At 43.0% G+C, this 21,160-nt stretch overlaps 1 protein-coding gene across 1 annotated transcript; it reads right to left on the bottom strand.

The window, feature by feature from the left end:
- Nucleotides 1–5,938: 5,938 nt before the first annotated feature.
- Nucleotides 5,939–20,844, bottom strand: LOC140711841 (pregnancy-specific beta-1-glycoprotein 7-like). The gene is made up of 6 exons (XM_073016361.1): nt 20,781–20,844; nt 19,206–19,565; nt 13,263–13,541; nt 10,278–10,556; nt 9,640–9,894; nt 5,939–6,223 (listed from the first exon to the last, which is right to left on the bottom strand). The coding sequence occupies exons 1-6, from the start codon at nt 20,842–20,844 to the stop codon at nt 6,156–6,158; spliced, it is 1,305 nt and encodes a 434-aa protein (XP_072872462.1). The 3' UTR covers nt 5,939–6,155.
- Nucleotides 20,845–21,160: the final 316 nt, after the last annotated feature.

Genomic DNA, 21,160 nt, shown 5'->3' with positions numbered 1-21,160 from the left:
CTCACGCTGGGATCTGGAGGCTGGTGCTGTTCCTATTTGGCCATGTTGGTGCCACACCCCCACTTTTCTTTTTTTTTAATGGAGTCTCGCTCTGTGGCACAGGCTGTATTGCAGTGGCATGATCTCGGCTCACTACAGCCTCTGTCTTCTGGGTTCAAGTGATTCTCCAACCTCAGCATCCAAGGTAGCTGGGATTATATTGCGGCATCTGGCCAGCAGCCCACAATGCAACAGGCCTCTTTATTTGTTCCCAGGTGGATTGCCAGGTCAAGAAATAAAACACACACACATGATAGTGAAAGTTGGGTACAGGGGAGGTCATTGCCTTCTGGTCCTGTGATGCCACCAATACACTGGATATACCAGCATTTATTATTAAGTTTAGTGAGGGCGGGGGTAGGTTAGTGAGGGATTCATGGTCGTTTGATTATGAGGTGAGATGGTCACATGGGGATGAAGTAATTCTTTAACATAACCTCAGTATGCAGAAGTACAGTATACAGAGATAAGAATTTACAACATAGTGTGGGCGTCAGCAATTTCTAACACAGTTGTAAAACAGAAACACAGTCTATCTATATCCTATGATTAGCAAGATATTAATCAGCAGATTAGGCAAGATACAAATCAACTACAATAGAATAATTCAAAGAAGAAGCCAGAAGAGTCTAGTCATTTTAACCAGGCAGCACATTTGTTGATTTTTACAACTGAGTCTCTATAATACCCGATGTATTTATCCATGTGCAACAAGAAGTGTCAGAAACTGCACAGGCTCCCACTTGTTAGCTGGTAGAGAGCAATTCTATTTTCTAGCATTGCATGTCTATGTTAAATTAAAACAGAGAGTGAGAAGAACAGGCAAGTATAGAAGTAAAGCCTAAAAAAAAAACTCCATACATTTGAGGAAAAAGTTGAGTTAAAGATGCAGCTAAGGGCAGTTTTTGGGTGGGCTAAAGGATCTCTTGTTATGTAAAAATGTGTGGGCCAGGTGTGGTGGCTCACGCCTGTAATCCCAGCACTTTGGGAAGCCAAGGCGTGTGGATCACCTGAGGTCGGGAGTTCGAGACCAGCCTGACCAACAGGTAGAAACCCCGCCTCTACCAAAAATACACAATTAGTCTGGTGTCATGACACATTCCTATAATCCCAGCTACTAGGGAGGCTGAAGCAGGAGAATCACTTGAACCCAGGAGGCGGAGGTTGTAGTGAGCCAAGATTGTGCCATTACACTCCAGTGTGGGCAACAAGAGAGGAACTCCATCTTTTAAAAAAAGTGTGTTTGACATGATGTATCTCACACTGTTAACTTACTCTCAGAAGCTACTTCTTGTGAAATCCTAAGTACAGCATTATTTTGGAAAGCAAAGGAGACAGGCATAAGCAAGGACAAATTAAGAGAGGTAAGAGTCTCATCATGATTGATAGTCTTGTTCTGACATCTTGAGAAAAGCTGTCCACAGTGTAACGTCATCAACTTGCTGTCTTTGCAGTTTAAGTGTCTCTAAGTTATGGTGTTGAACATTTGGTGAGCTCTGAAGGGCCCACACCTCAGACACGAGGGTTTTCCCATGAAATTTACATTGAGTTGTCCACCTCCAGCTTATATGGCTTCAGGAACAGAGCTGTTCTTGCTCTTAATGATTTCATTGGAAAAAATGAATTGGAAGAAATAAAAGAATTCAGGGTCCAGTCCAGTCTACCAATGGATTATAAATACTCAAAGATAATGAACAGTGGTTCAATATGGTAACAGGTGTGCCACAGTTTTTCTTTTCAAAATAATGTCTCTATATAGGGGTCTCTATTTTTACCAAGGATAATCCCAGTAGGATGAATTTGTTTGCAAAATAGGTTGAGTCTCACCGAACTTGCCTAGATTTTTTACCTAAATGCAGCAAGAGTAGCAAGGGACCATAGAGGCCCTTTTTAAACTTTGCTTTGCTAGAAGTTTTATAAGACTCTCAGATTAAACTTTTAAAAATATCTTGAGACTAGGAAGCCAAACAAAGGCCAACTTCAGACTTTCCCTGCATTCCCTATGGGTTTATTCTATGTATATTCTCAAATAAAACATCCCAGTCAAAGCCTTAGTAATATAACCAATGTTTTCAAATGTATCCTGTTATAAAGAGAGTAGATTCTTACTGAACTTGTGCAAATAACTTTATTACCGTAAGCATATGAATCCTCATGAATAGTTTCCTAATTCTGGGGCACTCAGATTCGGAGCAAAAGCAAATGTTTCCATTTTTGTTTACAAAAGTATACTTTATCACACTGCTGTAAACTATAAATAGCTTAAAAGAGAAAGTTCACAAATCTGGAGATTAAAACATACAAAGAAGCAGCACATTCTCAAATAAAAAATTATGAAAACATCTTTTTGATTATTTAGCCCAATAAAACAGATGATTTTTTTCTTCTTTGTCATAAATTTCATGAAGGTATCAGACTGTTCATTAAAATTTTGAAAGTTCTCAGAGAGTCCAGTGGTATGATCTTGAAGTTATCAGAAACTTGTATTCAAGAGTCGTTGTCAGAGTCTTTTCCATATATCTCCTCAAAGAAAAAGCAATTTTGGACTGTAACTGATTATAAATACTTCAAGGAAGAATCAAAGCAACTGTCTGGGAATGACAAAGATTTAAAATGACTATGGTTAAAAATCTAATGAGGTTTTTATTAGGCTGATTGTGGTAAAGAAACAGCTCACATAGAAATCTAGTTACTCCTGTGGTGTATGACACTATGACTGATAACATACTCGATTTCCAGAAATGTCATATAGTTTTCAGAGTACTAATTTTTTTTAATTTTTTCATTTTTATTTTTATTTTTTTGAGATGGAGTCTCGCCCTGTCACCCAGGCTGGAGTGCAGTGGCACGATGTCTGCTCACTGCAAGCTCCGATTCCCAGGTTCATGCCATTTCCTGCCTCAGCTTCCGGAGTAGCTGGGACTACAAGCCCCTGCCACTACACCCGGCTAATTTTGTTTTTGTATATTTAGTAGAGCTGGGGTTTCACCATGTTAGCCAGGATGGTCTCGATCTCCTGACCTCATGATCTGCCGTCTCGACCTCCTAAAGTGCTGGGACTACAGGCGTGAGCCACCGCGCCCAGTCTAGAATACTCATATTATCAACATTCCCATAAATATTATTTAGAGAAGGTTTAGCATCACTTATCACTCATTTGAACATGTTTTATATATATTATAACATACCAAATAAGGTGGCTTTTCCATTCAGCTTCTGTTTCCCAACTGGATCACTGAGTTCTTCGTGTAGCCCATTAATAATTAGGGCCGAAAAGTATAGTCTTATGTACATTGAAAAAAGTCCTTAGGTAATTCCTTTTTAAGTATTTTTAATTACTTTTTAACTAATTCCTTTAGAAGTAATTCCTTTTTAATTACTTTTTAAGTAATTCCTTTAGAAGTAATATCAGGTACTTTTACCTGAAAATCATTGATTTAGTTTTAATTTCTACCTATTACAACAAGAGTTCTCCATCCTCTTTACATGTTTGTAGTGTCAGGGAAGACTTAAAAATTACCGGTGCCTGGGTCCCCCACCAGACCTTTAAACTGGAACTAATACGTGGGGCTCGAGCATCCACTTTTAAAAATGTTTTCCAGTGATTCCAATGTGTAGCTATATTTCCCATCAGATTTCTCTGGTTTCTTGTGGCCTTCACTTTTTTTCTATTTTGGTATCATGATTATTTTCAGGTCTCATTTCCTGTCTTAGGCTTTATGTCTCCTGGGGTAGAGACCTTGCCTTCTTCATTTCTGTATCTTTTTGGAACACGTGAATTGGTCATAGGAAAAGGTCTCAATCACACATACATTGTGTTCTGAGTCTCAGGTACACAGGCTAATCCTAAAGTCTTTGTTCTGCACGAGGTCAGAGATTACTTGTGATGAAGGGTGTGGTTAAGTCTGTAGTGCAGATGGTGGAGGGGAGTTCACCCTGGTTTTAGGCATAGCATTGGAAGTAAGAATGTTATGTTATGTCTATGTGGGTGAAGGGGCAGAGATGTGTCAGGAGACAGTTCTAACTAGGATGGAGGAATTATACTAGGAAGTAGAGGTAAAGGAAGTGAGAAGGATTAATAAATAGAAAAAAATGTGAACTTACCAAATAGGCTAGAGTAGATGCCTGGAGATTCCTGATTAAGTGAATTAACTAGATTTTAGGAAGGTAATGAGGCAGTCGTATGCAAGGAAGGTTTCAAAGTCTGGAGGCAAAAAGTCAAGCAACACTTTGAGAAGTGGTTGAGCTTTATGGGAATGGAGAGAATTACACTATTGAGAGATGTGAAAAATAATGAAGAGGGTTTCAAAATGTGAAATTGTGTTTCTCATTTGAACGAGCAGAGGCTGGAGATAATTAGGTTTAAAAGACACTAGGGTACAGGGAGCATAAAGGCCAGGGAGAAAGGAAACTGCAGGAATTAGTGTTAAGAAGCAGGAGTTTGGTGGAGGAAGGAGGAGATCCAGTCCCAGATACAGGCAAATAAGTCTTCTCCCTCTCCCAAGCATGGCAGTCAGCCCTTCAGGAAATGGGACAAGAGAAAAGGCCATCATACCTGCCAGTTTTCCCGAAATACAGAAATGACATCACGGCTGCTATATCAGATTAAGACCAGGATGGACGTCCTAATTCTACAGGAGCTGTCATGGAAAGAAAAGCAAAGAAAAGAAGGAATGGAGTTGATGTTATTTTACAGGGGGGAGCCTCAGGAACAAGCATGTAACATGAGGTACTCTATAATTGTTTCTTCAAGGAATACATTATTTCTGTTGGAAAGTTGATGGGAGATGATTATATTCTTGCAGTTTTTTTCCCCTCTCACCATGTTTCTAGGTTGGTGATCAGTCCTCTGTCAATTCTCTACTGCACTCAGATATTTCAGAAAACTTTCAGATGTGAGAAAGGCTGATTGCTATTTTCTATGTCATTAGAACTTTAGACCTTTCCACCTTTTCATGGTTGCATCTTTTTCTCAGTGTCTCTGTGGTGGCAGCCATGAATCAGACCCTGCCAGGTCTCCACGCCAGGGACCTGATTGACAGAAGGCCCAGGTCAGTGCATTTCAAATTCACCACCTCCTTTGCACAGAAAGCTTTCTTCCCACAGGCTCCCAGCAAGGGCGTGAAAGCAATCCTAGTTCTCTCAGGCTCTCTTTAACTTTAATGGGTGACTGGTTGGAGGATTCCCTATCAGCCTTTCAAAAATTCTCTTAGAACTGCGTTGATACCTAAAACTTCTTTCTCTTTCTTTTACACACGAGTCAGCTTTGCATAGTGGTCTGTGGGTTCTCCCATACTACCTTCATGCCTGCCCCACATTCCCTCACAGGTGTCTTCCATGATAAATTATCTCATATGTCCAATCCCAACCGGGATGCATCTCAGTTGGTAAAAAGTAACATACCACTCTTGATTCTTTGCACTTAGCTTTTTTCCTTTCTCTCCCACAAGTAGTCAGTCACCATGTCCTAGCGTTTTATATGGTACCTCTTTTTCTATATATATATGGAAATAGGTACTGTTCAGGGGCACGTCCTATGTGCCAGGTCCTGTGCTAAATACTTTACCTGTACCTCATTTAGTTCACACAGTAACCCTGTCAGGTAGACATTATTTCCATTTTGCCAATGAAAAGACACAAGCTTAGAGTAGTGTAAAATCTCTCCTGGTGTCATATGGCTAGTAATAGGTGGATCTGAGATTTGATTCTAGGACTATTGACCTCAAGGCTAATGATGATGGAAGTAATATAACAGCTGACATTGGTTCGTCTGTGTGTGGCATCTTGTTTCATTGACTACATGAAACCTTTAAAAGAATGGTATGAGCAAGCTCTCTCCTACTTCAGGATATGAAAGAAGAACAAACTAAACCCGAGCACAGTGATTGAAGGACACAATACAGATTAGAGTGGATAAAAATAAAATGGAGAATGGAAAAAGAATAGAGGAAATTTATGAAACCAAAGTTGATTCTTCAAAGTAAAATCAACAAAATTGACGACCATTAACTAGACTGACTAAGAAAAAAAGAGAGAAGATTAAAATTACCAAAATCAGAAATGAAAATGGAGTCCGAGCATGGTGGGTCATCTCTTAATCCTAGCATTTTGGAAGGTCACAATGGGAGGATTTCTTGAGGCCCGGTGTTTTGACCAGCATAGGTAACCTGGGGAGACCCTCCCTCTACAAAAAAACTTAAAAACCAATTAGCTGGGTATGGTGGCATGCATCTGTAATCCTAGTATCTTGGGAGGCTGAAGAAGGAGAATTGCTTGAGCCCAGGAGATTGAGGCTGCAGCAAGCCATAATCACACCACTGTATTTCAGCCTGGGCTGGCCTACAAAGTGAGAGCCTGTCTCTCTCTCTTAAAAAAAAAAAAAAAAGAAAAAAACAAGTGAAGTAAAGAAACAGAAAATGATTACTACCAATTCTAATAAAATAATGATTATGAAAGTACTGTAAATAATTGTATGCCAATAAATTGGATAACCTAGAAGAAATAGATAAATTCCTAGAAAAACACAAAAATATGAATGGAACTATAATCAGTAATAAGATTGAATCAGTAAAAGCATTTGATGAAATTCAGTATTTTTTTGTAATAAAAGCATTCTAACTAAGAATGGAAGGAAACCACCTCAACATAAAGGTAATACGGGAAAAACCCAATGCTAACATCATACTCTGTGGAGAAAGACTGAAAGGTTTCCCTGTATGAGCAGGAACAAGACAAGGATGCTGCTTTTGACACTTCTATTCAATGTAATATTGAAAGGTTTAGTCAGAAAAATTAGGTAAGATTTTTAAAAAGACATTCAAATTGGAAGAAAGGAGTAAAATTAATCTGTTTGTAGATAACTTGAACTTATATGTAGAAAATCCTAAAGATGGAACAAACCTATTAGAATTAATAAATGAATTCAGTAATGTTCCACAATACAAAATCAACGTTCAAACATCAGTCGTATTTCAATACACTAACAATGAACAATGTGAAGGGAAGTTAAGAAAAACAATTTAATTTGTATTAATATCAAAAAGAATAATATACTTAGGAATAAGTTTAACCAAAGAGGTGAAATGATTATACCTGAAATCCATAAAATATTACTTAATGATGACATCAATAAAATGAAAGACATTTTGTTTTCATGAAATAGAAGACTCACTGTTGTTAGGACAGTGCTACCCAAAGTGAGCTACAGATTCAATACAATTCCTTCAGAATCTCAGTGACATTTTTACACTAAAAGAAAAATCCGTCCTAAAATTTATATTAAATCTCATGACTATAAATAGACAAACAACTTTGAAGAGGAACAATGAGGCTGGAGGACTCACACTTCCTGATCTCAGCATTTACTACAAAGCCCCAGTAACCAATACAGTGTGGTACTGGCATAAAGGAGGACGTAGAAATTAATGAGATAGAACAGAGAGCCCAGAAAGAAATTCTTACACATATGGCCAAATGATTTTCATCGACTGTGCCAAGATCGTTCAATGGGGAAAGGACAGTGTTCTCACCAAATGATATTGGGAAAGCTGGATATCCAAGGGCAAGAATAAGTGGAACCTTTACCTAACATCATATACAAAAATTAACCCACAATAGCTCAAAGATCTAAATGTAAGAGCAAAATCTATACAACTCTTAAAAGAAAACATAGGAGAAAACCTTCATGATATTGGATTTCACAATGATTTCTTGGCTGTAACAACAAAAGCATAGGCAACAAATAAAATGGATAAATTGAACTTCATAAAAATCAAAATCTTTTATATATTGAAGAACATTATCAAGAAAGTAAAAAGGCAACCCATGAAATGAGAAAAATAATTGCAAATTATGAGTGTGAAAAGAAATTAATTTCCAGAATACATGAAAAACTACAAGTCAACAACAGCAAACATCCAGAAACCCAATTAAAAAATGAACAAACGATTAAAATAGAGTTTTCTCCAAGGAAGATATGCAAATATCCAATAAGCCCATGCAGAATTCCTCAGCGTCATGAATACGTAGAGATATGCAAATCAAAACCACAATGTGACACCACTTCACACACTTTAGGATGGCTTTGATAAACAACAATGACAACAACACAAAACAACAAGTGTTTTCAAATAGATGGAAAAATTGGAGCTCTAGTGCATTGCTGATGGGAATGAAAAATGTTATACCCACTGTAAAAAGTGGTGTGGCTGTTTCTCAAAACATTAAACAATAAATTACCATTCGACCCAGCAATTCCACTTCTGGACATACTGCCTATAGAATGGAAGGAAATTTGAACAAATATTTGCACATTGATGTTCAGAGAAGCATTACTCACAGTAGCCAAAAAATGGAAACAACAGAAAAGTCCATTGAAAGATAAGTGGGTAGGCCAAATGAGGTATATGTATACATCAAAATGTTATTCAAACTTAACAAGGAATAAAATTCCAATATATCGTGCAAAGTGGATGAACCTTGAAGACATTATGCTCACTGATATAAGCCAGACACAAAAGGATAATTATTCTATAATTCCATTTATAAAAGATAGAATAGCCAGTTACATAGAGACAGAAAGTAGAATGGTATGTGCTAAGGCATAGGGGGAGAAGAAGTGAGAGTTACTGTTTATAGGGTATAGAGGTTTAATATGGTAAAAGGAAAAAGCTCTGGAAATAGATAGTGTGATGGTTACACAACACTAAATTGCACATTTAGAAATAGTTAATGATAAGTCTTAATATTAATACATATAAAGTGTCCTGGTAGTCTTACACTCTATAAATACACACTTTTTTCATTGCCCCTTTCCTGCCATGAAGAGCCCCAGAAGTGAATCTCACTATTTCTCCAAGTGTGCATCACTCACTGTCCTCTGTGCTGTGTCCCACATGCAGTGCCCACAGCCTCATACAGCCGGTGACTTCAGAGCCAGGACACAACTCAAGAGTCTGCCCCGAGGTTCCCTCTCTTCTTAATTCCCTGCAACCTAGGCTTCACTTCAACTGGCAGCTCGATTTAGCTGAATTCAGAACAGGCCACCAGGGCTCTTTCTCCATACATGCTGGTCTCACCCCAGGTGGAGTCAGGCAGGGCCAGTCACCAGAGAAGCCCGGAGCAGAGAAGGGAGCAGTCTGAGCTGCTCCTCCCTCATCCAAGGGGCTTCCTCCTCTCATTTGGGGGAAAAATGTGAGCTTGTTTCAAAACCTCAGATGTTCCCTGTAGCTCATGGAGTAGGTAAAAGAAAACAAAGACGTGGTGGACAGGGATGTGTGGCTGACAGCAAGAAGCAACTTGATCTTGAGGACTCTCCTTCTTGTCCCTCTGTGAAGCCTCTTCCACCACATAGGGCTCAGGGCTGACAAAGCCCCCTCCCTACCTTTCTCAGGCTGGACACAAGGTCAACCATGAGAAAACAGAAAAACAAGGAGAAAAGAGTCTGTAGAGACAAATTGGGAGGGTTCAGGAGGAGAATTTAGGATTTGCTTCTACCTATGGGGCACAGGCTGGGAATAAAAATGTTTTCCTGACTCTTCTCTGAAAGCCAGATAGACTCCACCTAAAACACTGTTGACAATGATGCAGGGATCCACTTACGTAAGACTTTGATCCTCCTGAATCTGTAACGTTCCCTGCCAGTGGCTGAGTTACGAGCAGCGCAACGATAGATCCCACTATGCTCTGTAGTAATTTGGGGGATAGAGAGCTCTGATCCTGATTGCAGAAATTTCCCATTAACCGTCCAAGAATACTCTGCCGGTGGGTTAGAGTCCGCGAAGCAGGACAAGTAGAGGGTTGTTCCTGCATCGTAATAGGTAGTTGCAGGCAAAACCAAGGGGACGTCTGGACCATCTAGAGTAAAGAGAATAAAGCCACAGGTGATGTTGTCCGAGGGAAGGGGATACTCCTGGTCTCTTAAAGGGACACAGTGTCCCTCTGAGTCAAGACGCACCCTCAAGGCCCAGCCAAAACCCTTCTGTCTTCACTGAGACAAGGCCTGAGGTATTCACCTGTTCCTCCCATCACAGGCTGTAGACCCCAAGTCTCCCATGATGAGCAGCCCCTCCCCTTATATTCTTGGTTAAGGCTGTGCCTACCCAGATTTCCCCAGGGCAGGGAGTCATGGCCACCTCGTGTGTCCAGAAATAAAATGTCTGTACTTGAACCTGAGAGACTGAGATGCCTGGCCTCTGGTTGTTTGGATTTTAGCTGGTGGCCTGGCCCACCAAACATACAAAGGACATCTAGGGTGACTGGGTCACTGCAGATGCTACCAACTCGGTCCCATATTTCACATTCATAGGGTCCTGTGTCATTTCTTATGACATTGGTTAGAATAAGGATCCTGTTTTTACCGGGTTCCTTTAGCCTAGGACTGACCGGGAGGCTCTGACCATTTACCCTCCACAAGTAGGTGTAGCCCTCAGTCTTAGGTTCACAGGTTAAGGCTACAACATTCTTATTCTCCATGGGATTGAAGTTGTTGCTGGTGATGTAGGGCTTGGGCAGCTCCGCTGTGTGGATAACAGAAGTTTTTCCTGTGTGGCACCTTTGATTCCTCCACAGGCATCCTTCAATCAGAGTTAACATCTCCCACCTCTCAGCCCACCCGAGTCCTTGAAAGTCAATAGCTGGTGCGTGTGTCACGAGACAGATGCATGATGATCTAAGGGCTCAAAGACTGTGAGGCCACCTGTTCTGTCTTAGGGAAGCACAGATTTTCTCAAGTGTGAATTCATCAGCAGTGTTGGGTCATGGACAGACACTTCAGTGGGAGTCACAGCCCCTGGTACCCCTACCAGTCCCTCTCCAATGAACTGACTGGCTGGCTCACCTTGGGTTCCTTACCTGGAATGTGCAACTGCTGAGTCCCTTCCAAATTCCATCCTACTTTGCCCCCCTAGATGTGATTTCTCTACGGCTTCCATTTCCAAGGACATTCTAGAGATGAGTAATAATGGGACTTCCCATTGGCCTGAAACCCTGAAGATACTGAGCAGCCTGGCCTGGGACTGGATGTTTCAGCAGAAAGAAGACAGGAGAGACTAGAGTCAAGCCTGGAGGTCAGTTCAGTCATCAGGCCATGGAGGCACAAGGTGGGGCAGTTTTTTGCAGGTGTTTCATGATGACTTACTTGAGCCAGTGACCTCCAAAGATAGAGCAGAGTGCAAGGAATGATCTAGAAAGAGTGAAGGGGACAGACAACAGCTGGTGACCCTGGAGCAGAACCATGTTCCCTGTTCTGGGTTCTTTAAGTTTCCTCTCCTTCTGCAGAGGGCAGGTGAGGACTATGTGGATCTTTCCAGAAATACATGTGGATATTTGCAAATGCAGAACTGACTGGTGGAAAGGGTGGGAATGAACTGCTGGAAATCTGGTCCTCATGGACCATGTGTGTTTGATGGATATGAGACAAATTTGGGGAGAAGTTTTGGAAATATTTTCTTTTATTGTACGCTCTACTCTCTGATTCCGTGGGTTTGACTACTCTAGGGACCTCATGGAAGTGAATTCTAGAGTGAATCTGAGAAGAGACTGCTGGTTGCCAGGAGCTGGGAGTGGGGAGAATCAGAAGTTGTTCATGGGTGTGCAGTTTCAGTTATGCATGACAGGGAGGTTCTAGAGATCTACTGTACAGCTCGATGCCTACAGTTCACACAGATTGAGTGTTTCTTATGCATAAGGCTTAGGACAAAAAGTGTTTTGGATTTCTGACATTTCTTGATTCTGAACTATTTGTCATATACTTACTCGTTTAGCATCCCAAATCTGAAGGATTCAAAATCTAAAATGCTCCAGTGAACATTTCTTTTCAACATCAGATTACTATGCCAAAGTGGGAGGTGATAGGCCAAATACATTCCTGCCCTTTTTTTTCTCTCACCATGATTGTAGCTCGGTAATTAGTTTTTGGTCAGTTCCATACTGCCCAAGCTGCACTCATATTTTTGAAGGCTTTGGGATGTGAGAGAGGCTGAGTGCTACTTTCTATGTCATGAAAACTTTCCGACTTTTCATGGTTGTATCTTTTTCTCAGTAACTCTGTTGTGGCCATCATTAATAAGAGCCTGTCAGGTCAGATTTAATACAGATGTTTGTAATTCTGCAAAAATTGTTACTGGGATTCGGGTAGGGGTTGCATTGAATCTGCAGCTCACTTTGGGTAGTATTGCCATCCTAACAATATTGATTTTTCCAATCCATGAAAGTGAAATATCTTTCCATATATTGATGTCATCTTTAATTTCTTTCAGTAATGTTTTGGAGTTATCAGGGTATAACACTTTGACCTCTTTCGTTAAACTTATTCCAAAATATTTTATTCCTTTTGATGTTAATGTGAATTGAAATTCTTTTCTTAATTTCCTTTCAGATTGTTCACTGTTAGTGTATAGTCTAAAGAATGATCTAGAAAGAGTCAAAGGGACAGGCAAAAGATGGTGGTTTTGAAGTAGAAACATATTCCCTGTCCTGGGTTTTTGATTTTCCCTCTCCCTTAGCAGAGGGCAGGTGGCTCTTCCCTGATAGGCAGATAGAATTCACTGGAAAACATATTGCCAGTGCTCCAGGGATCCACTTACAAGGGACTACGATCCTTTTTATTATGAGATTTGTCCCACCAGCGGCTGAGTTATGGATGAAACAGACATAGACCCCTGTATGTTTTAGTGATCTGGGGGATAAAGAACACTTGTGCTGATTGCTGGAACATCCCATCAATCAGCCAAGAATGCTCTGCCAGTGAGTGAGAGTCTGTGAGGCAGGAGAGCTTGGGGACTTCCCCTGTGTGCTAATAGGTATATGAAGAAGAAATGGTGGGGGCATCCAGGCCATCTGGAGCAAAGAGAATAAAGGCACAGCTGATGTTGTCAGAAGGAAGGGAAAATCCTGGTGTGTGGAAGGGCCACAGTGACCCTGTGAGCTAAGTCACAACACTGAACTCCCAGCCAAATCTCTGCTGTGTTCACTGATCTGGAGCCTGAGACATTCACCTGTTTTTCCCATCGTAAGCTGTAGACCCTGAGTCTCCCATGACAGGAGCAGCCTCTTCTCTCCCATTGGTGATCAAGCCAAAGACTAGTCTTAGTAGTCATGGCCAGCTTTGATATCCAGGGGTAAAGGTCTCTGTACTTGCACCTGAGAGGGACTGGGAGGCCTGGCCTCTGGTCATGTGTATTTGGGATGGCAGCCTGGCTCACAGAGGAACAGAAGATACTCACAGAGGAGATTCAGGGTGACTGGGTCACTGCGGCTGGAACTCACTGGGTTCTTCATTTCACATTCATAGGGTCCTGCAGTATCCTTTGTGACACCAAATAGACTGAGGGTCCTGTTGTTTTCGGACAGCTGCAACTTGCGACTGATAGGGAGGCTCTGACCATTTATCCACCACAGGTAGCTTACGTCCTGAGTGTCAGGATCACAGGATAAGATCACAGTCTCCGCGCCCCCCTTGGGGTTTAAGTTGCTGCTGGAGATGTAGGGCTTGGGAATATCCACTGTGCAGATAACAGAGAGAAGATTGCCCTGTGTGGCACCTTTGATTCCTCCAAAGACATTTTTCAATCAGAGATGACATTTCCCACCTCTCAGCCCACCCAAGTCCCTAAAAGCCCACAGCAGGTGTGTGTGTTACAAGACAGATGCATGGCAATCTGAGGGCTCAGAGATTGTGAGGCTGCCTGTTTTATGTGGGAGAAGCACAGATTTTCTCAAGTGAGAATTGAGCAGCAGCATTGAGTCATGGAAGGACATATGACCAGCAGTCACAGCCCCTGGTGCCTCTCTGAGTCCTTCCCTCTCCAACTGCCTGCCTGGCCCACCCTGTGGTCCTCACCTGCAGCATGCAGTGCTGGAATCTTCTTAGTTTCAGTCTTACTTTGTCCCCAAGGTATGCTTTCTCTGCAGTTTCCCTTTCAAGGACATCCTAGAGATGGATGATGGAACTTCCCATTGTCCTTAAACCCTTTGGGTACTGGGAAGCCTAGCCTGGACTGGGTACTTCAGCAGAAATAACACAGGGGAGACCAGAGTCAAGCCTGGAGGTCAGTTCAATCATCAGGCAGTGGAGCCACAAGGTGGGGCGGTTTTCCCAGCTGTCTCATAGTGACTGACTTGAGCCAGTGACCTCTAAAGATAGAGCAGAGTCCAAGGAATGACCTACAAAGAGTGAAGGGGACAGGCAAGAGCTGATAGCTTTGGACCAAGACCATGTTCCCTGTTCTGTGTCCATGATGTTCCCTTCCCCCTGTAGAAGGCAGGTGAGGACCATGTGGATCTTTCTAGAAATACATGGGGATGTTTGCAAATGCGGAACTGACTGGTGGAAAGGGCGAACATGAACTGATGGTGGAAGTCTGGCCTCCATGGACCATATGTGTTTGGTGGCTATTAGAACAATATTTGGGAAGAAGTCTTGCAGATGCTTTCTCTCATTAGACGTTCAATTTTTTGATTCTATGAGTTTGACTACTCCATGTACCTCATCTCACTGGATTCCAGAGTGAATCAGAGAGTAGAATAGTAATTTCCAGGAGCTGGGGTCAGGGGAATAGGGCATTGTTCCATGGCTGTGTGGTTTCAGTTAGGCAGGTTGAGGATGTTCTAGAGATCTCCTGTACAGCTTCATGCCTATAGTTCATGCAGATAAAGTGTTCCTTATGCAGAAAGTTTAAAACCAAGTGTTTTGGATTTCTAAATTTTTTTTTTTTTTTTTTTTTTTTGGGAATATTTGCAGTAGATATACTGGGTCAGCATCCCACATCTGAAAAATTTAAAATCCAAAATGCTCCAGTAAGCACTTCTTTTTAGCATCACATCAGCGGTTAGAAGTGTTGGATTTTGGAGCATTTCAGATTTTGAATTTCCGGATTTGGGATGCTCAATTTGTAATACTGCAATTTTCCCGAAAAAGTTCTCTGGAGTTTAGACCTCATGTTATGTTCTGACTCTAGTAACAAAAAAAAAAAAAAAATTGGAGGAAACATTAAAATGTTGTCATAAGTGGAAATTTTTACTGATGGTCCAAACATCTAAGATCAATTGCTGGTAGGAGTATTTCTCTTGACACCCAATTAAGGTTTAGGTGTGGGGTGAATTCCAGCAGGATCACATTATGCTCAAAGAAAGATACCAACCATGATTTGAAATTAGCAACTCCTTAAGTAGAGAGAATCCCGTTAAAAGGACAGAACTGGTCAGTGTGTCAATTACATAAAGGAGGAATGATGCCGAATTAAAAGAAGTGATGTGTGTTATGGTAGTAAATATAGAAGGAACTTCCTGTTTCTAATTTCTGTGCAGAGTTAGGAAAAATGGGGAGGAGCCCAGAATAGGTATGTGAGATGCTTACTTCATTTTCTATTCATCTCAGAAAATACAACTCGAGTTTCAGTTTGTGTGAATTAGGAAGAGTCTAAGTGAGACGCCAATGGCTCATGTGTCCCCAACACGAAGAACCCCACCTTATGAAAATGGCATCATCATGAGGAAACAGTTGTATGTGGCACAGGCAGTAAAAGCACCAGATAGCACCCACCTGGCCACCTGCAACAGCTCCCCGAAACCACCAGTATTCCCATTACGTGTATTTTAGAGCCTTGGTAGTAATCCCACAACTACAAAGTTTAAATTGTCAATACAAAATGTTGAATATGAAGTAGAACATGTCGTTCCACTTTTTTCCCCCACACTTTTTGAACTTTCCTGTTTCACTTTTGGAAGTTTCTATTGACACATCCTCAAGCTAGGGATTCTTTCCTCAGCTGTGTGGAGTCTACCAGAAAGCATCAAAAGCATTCTTCATTTCTCTAACAGCTCTTTTTTTTTTTTTTTTTTTTTTTTTTTTTCTGAGATGGAGTCTCGCTCTGCTGTCCAGGTTGGAGTGTACTGGCATGATCTTGGCTCACTGCAAGCTCCGCCTCCCTGGTTCAGGCCACTCTTCTGCCTCAGCCTCCCGAGGAGCTGGGACTACAGGCGCCTGACACCACGCCTGGCTAATTTCTTTGTATTTTTAGTAGAGACGGGGTTTCACCGTGTTAGCCAGGTTGGTCTCGATCTCCTGACCTTGTGATTTGCCCGCCTCAGACTCCCAAAGTGCTGGGATTACAGATGTGAGCCACTGTGCCTGGCCATCTCTGAGGGATTTTAATGAGTTGTTGACTTTTGAGATTGTTCAGCTTTTTACTTACTGTTAGAACCGAGTGACAAATTTCAAGCTTCTTATATACCTGTTAGGAAAGCAGAAGTCTCTAGGAAGTGACTGGGAATGTGAGCTCCACAGTAGGTTGAGGATGGAGTCACGAGTGAAATGGGTGAAATCAGCCCATGGGCTTTGGAGACTGCAGGCCTGCCCAGCCTCTGACACCCTGGTGAGTCAGTACAAAGATTACAACAGTAACAGCAAACTGGCATGGCTGACTCCATCTGGCATCTAGTCTCGGGCTGGCTGTCCTCACTCATTCCTGGACATAGGCCAGGCTAACCATGGGAGGAATTTAGTCTATGGCTTAACTTTGAAGCAAGAATAATACCAGTTCCTCCATAACACTAATTCCCTTATTTTGCCCAGGGATTGCCTTTGTAAAACTGGTGAAAGACCATGAGACTAAGATTATAGGAGGGAACTGAATTCTGTTAAAATGGAGGCACAGTTTCTCTAATCCCTTACTGCTCAAATGTCATTTGGCCAGAGTTTACAAAATTTGTAACTCATTGCTCCTCTAGATAACATCACTATTGTAGAACCTGAGATTGGTCTTCTGAGATGTTTCTCATTCTTTGCATTCTGGTAACCCACTGACCTCATCCATACCCATGACTAATGGCCCAGCCAGTCACATGGTCCCCACCTAGAGTCAGATTTGAGCACAAACAGATCATTTCCCTCCGCCCGCATGATTCCATCCCCAAACAATCAGCAGTACATATTTTTTAGTCCTGTGCCCCTGAAACTATCCTTGAAAATCTCTAACCCCTGATCCACTAGGGAGGCTGATTTGAGTAATAATAAACCTCCGTCCTCCTGTTTGGCAGACTTGGAGTCATTAAAATCTTCATTTACTGCAAATCACCATCTGGATAAATTGGTTTTGTTTGTGCAGGAGGCCAGAAGAACTTGTCTGGGAATTATAAGAGTGGATGGAGGAGCTGCCTATCCCTGTCCCATGGTCTTGTCCACAGATCAGCCTCACAAAGGAAAGAGCCCTGGGTGGGGATACAGTGGAAGCTCATTCTCTTAGCGACCTGGGGACATTGGCTTGTGATGAAGCCTGGCAGGAGTGCAACTCAAGGTGATTTCTATGTCTTTCCTATTTCCTGGGAGGTGGGTCAGGCCACAGTGTTAGCAGGAAGGGAACAGAACAGTCAGCCTAGTTAGAGGGAGTGTCTGGGGGAGGCCTAGGGGTGGAGGAAGAAGCTGTGCAGGACAGGGTTTGCCAGTTAGAATGAAGTGGGAGGAAGATGAGGGACACAGAGAAGCAGAGAGAGGCAGAGACAGCATGGCAGTGAACAGTGGGGCCTACAGTGACTTCAGAGACCCCAAGGACCAGGTACCCCCAGTTCCACAGTCCAGGACTAGGGAATCCAGAAAACCCTCCAGTGACCAAAGAGCTTCAGAGTTACACATGAGGTGGGGTGGCTTTAGGGGCAAGAGGTAGTGGGGGCATGAAACATGGGTGTCAGCCTCTGAAGGACAAGGGACAGGTGTGGCTAGAACTTCCTAGGATTCTGCATCCAAGATTCAGCCTCTAAAGAGGTTATCGGTCATTCATTTCTTCATTCAATTCCTTCATTTGTTATGTGAGAGCTCCTGAGTGTGTGTCTCTCACTGGGCCTGTGCTGGTGCGGGGTGTGAGTGCGGAAGGAAAACAAGGTCCTGTCCTTTATCCTGTTATGCCAGTGACATGGACACTTTGGTAAACAGAGGATTTCGGGTTCAGTGATAGGAGTTAAGATCTGAGGGGGAGGCCTGGACATTTTTTGCACTGACTCTGACAGTTGAGGCAGGTAATTTAGTTCTGGAGTGCAGACTAATCAGCTGAACAATTGCTCTCACTCCTCTGAGGTTTGGATGCCGAAGATGAGAGGATTTGAGCCAATAAATGACTATGGGGTCCTTGGAATCCAATAAGCCCTCACTTCTGGTGGAGGAGAGGATGGGCCTGTGACTGCAGACAGACCTCATGTGACCCTGATCTGCCTTTTGTGTTTGTGTGACTCTGGTTCAGTGACTGTATCTTCCTGTGCCTCAGTTTTCTCTCAGTCAAATAAGCTAAATGGCAAATGGACTGTGGCTTTTCATGCTATCGTTGAATAAATTGTAAATTCTTCACAGTCATCGGACCTAATGCGTGGCACAGTGGAGGTGTTCACACAAACAGCATTTATTATTATTCACTTTCATGAGAGAGCACCTTTAGGTCAGATCCCTGTGGACAAACTGCTGCCAGGTACATTTTCTCTCTTCTGTTTCTGCTTCTGGGGACATTAGAGTTTCTATGGAGTGTCCTAAGACTCATAAAGCAGTTGGCTGATGGCCTATAAAGCTTGTCTTTCTGTCCTCTCCACTCTGAGTCTCAGGTGAAGGAAGCTCTGTCCTTGCCCAGATGAGGCTCTGAGGGCTGAGCCCTGGCAGTGAGCAGCTCCAGGAGACACAGTCCTCAGACAGCTGGTAAATACTTGGTCCCAGTAAGCCCTGCCACAACTGAGCCGTGGCACAGGCTCCTCAGCTTTATCTGGAGTAGGGATTTAGGGACAGGGGTCTGGGGTTGAGGTTTCTAGGGCTGAGCTTTTCTGAGAGTATCTCAGGGGGCCTCTTAGGCAAAGCCCTACTCAGTTCTCCAGGGTCTTTCTCAGGGTCAAGTTTATGAAGAGGGCATGAGGTTCTTGGCTGAGACTGATCTCCTCCTGCTGAGCACCCCCCACCCCCCATCAGACTGTCCTTCCTGTGCAGCAAGTGTCTGCAGGGTCTGGAGGCAGGAAAGGAATTCTGATCTGTTGAGGATTGTCTCCTCTGTGTGTGTCCTGCACTAAATGCCAAAATCCCAACATGGGACATAACGCAGAGAGGGACACAGGCACAGTCCAGGCCTGACCATCCTGTGTGTGCAAAGTAGAAGTGACCCCCACCCCCCAACACCCAGGGATCATGTGGAATCACTCACCGTATAAGGTGAAATGTCCAGTTACTCCTTTAGTCTCATCACCTTGCTTTATGATTTCTATGGTGTAGGATCCTGTGTCCTTCTGGGTGACATTCTGGATCAGCAGGGATGCATTGGAATATACTGTTTCTCGTCCACTGTATGCAGGCCCAACTGTAATATTTTTACTGTCTATTGCATATGCAATAATGAATTGATGGTAGTTCGTTATTTGCCCTTTGAACCAGACGTAGCCAGTAAGATTCTGGGGCAAATTCTGGACAAGTAGAAGAATATCTTTCCCCTCGGAAACTTTGGTTGGCTGGGCTTCAATCGTGACTTGGGCAGTGGTGGGCGGGTTCCAGAAGATGAAAAGTAATACTAGGAGGTGGAAAGAGTATCAGTCAATATTGAGAACTATGTATTGGGGTGAAAAGATGGGGCCCTGGGTACTGAGATGATCTCTTCAATCATCAACCTTGAAGACACACACATACACACACACACGCCCATTTTGTGTGTGTGTGTTATTGTGTTTGTGTCCTACTGTCCTACTTGGTCAAGGTCAGTGGCACCACCCTCATTCCTTCAATGCTTCTGACCTCGGCATTTTTCTCTTTGGAAATCCTCTTCCCCAGAGGTCTGCACGGCTCCCTCCACACTGCCCTCAGGTCCTGCTCACATCAGGACATCCTCAGACTTCTTTCCTGACACCTCCTTCAGAGATCCTGGGTCTTCCCTTTCTGACCTTTCCCTGCTCTGCTCCCTCCGGAACTCTTGTCAACACCTGACCTCACATTCTAGATCTCTTTGCTTGTCTGTCTTCCTGCCCATGAGAGCGTGAGTTCCGTGAGGACAGGGACTTTTGTGATCTTCGTTGCACCCCAGTGCCTCAGAGAGACTGTAGACTCCTGTACATGTGAGAGGGCCCTCCATGCCCAGGGTGTTTTGTTTGCTTTTCTTCTTTGTTTCCCCAGTTGTTGAGGTTTTTTGCTGTGGACAATGTTTCATGCCCTGCTTATATGTTCATTTGAAGTGTCATCTGATAATAGTTATTATTATCATTTTTCAAAATGTGGTGACCAGTGATGATCAACCAGCAAAACAGAACACTTGAGAATTTCCTATCTCTTACCAATTCCCAGTTCAATGTGATTTTCCTGTTTTGACCCCTATCCCTCTCTGGCATATTTTCCCCTATCCAGGCTCCAACAGTGCCTTCTTTCCTTTTTTTTTTTTTTTTTTTTTTTGAGACGGACTCTCGTACTGTCGCCCAGGCTGGCGTGCAGTGGCGCGATCTCGGCTCACTGTAATCTCTGCCTCTCAGGTTCATGCAATTCTCCTGCCTCAAATTCCCCAGTAGCTAGGATTACAGGAGCACACCACCACACCTGCTAATTTTTTGTATTTTTAGTAGAGACTGGGCTTCACTGTGTTGAGCAGACTGCCCTTGAACTCCTGACCTCATGATCCACCCACCTCAGCCTCTCAAAGTGCTGGCTTATTTCATTTTTTAGAATCCCATCCTCTCCAGGAGACCCCATCCAATCATTCTGCTTCCTCCTCCTGTTCTCTCCCAGAAAGTTCTCTCCTCACCTGTGAGCAGGAGCTCCTTCCAGGTGATGTGCAGTGTGCAGGGAGGCGCTGACAGGGGCCCCATGGCTTGGGCCGCCTGCGTGTTCTCCTCTGTAGAGATGAGCCTGAGATCCAGAAACTTTCTGAGCACAGCTGTCAGCTGTGCTGTCCTTCCTCCTTCTGTGCTGAGCCTCTTCCCGGGGCAGGAGCACTTCTCAGGCTCATGGGTGGGGTCTGTTCCCAGGGCATCTCTCTGTCCCCTCCCCTCTCAGTCCTGCCTCCTTGTCCCTCCTTCTCTTTTTCCTTTTGTCTGTATATCAGGTCCCCGGGAATTGTGGAGGCCTCTGTCTTTTTCAGCACTGATTCTGTCACCAAACCTCGGCACACACTGTGTGCAGAAA

This window comes from Chlorocebus sabaeus, chromosome 6, assembly GCF_047675955.1.
Source record: "Chlorocebus sabaeus isolate Y175 chromosome 6, mChlSab1.0.hap1, whole genome shotgun sequence".
Lineage (NCBI taxonomy): Eukaryota > Metazoa > Chordata > Mammalia > Primates > Cercopithecidae > Chlorocebus > Chlorocebus sabaeus.
The sequence above is the reverse complement of the archived record's forward strand: the minus strand, read 5'-3'. Positions and strand labels throughout refer to the sequence as shown.

Bases quoted from the DNA above. Each gene is read 5' to 3' on its own strand.
- LOC140711841 (XM_073016361.1), bottom strand. From the start codon at position 20,844: ATGGGGCCCCTGTCAGCGCCTCCCTGCACACTGCACATCACCTGGAAG. The intron at 19,566-20,780 runs GTGAGGAGAGAA...TCCACCTCCTAG, and splicing joins GAAGGAGCTCCTGCTCACAG to TATTACTTTTCATCTTCTGG. The intron at 10,557-13,262 runs GTGAGTATCTTC...TTATCCACACAG, and splicing joins AGTCACCCTGAATCTCCTCT to CGGAGCTGCCCAAGCCCTAC.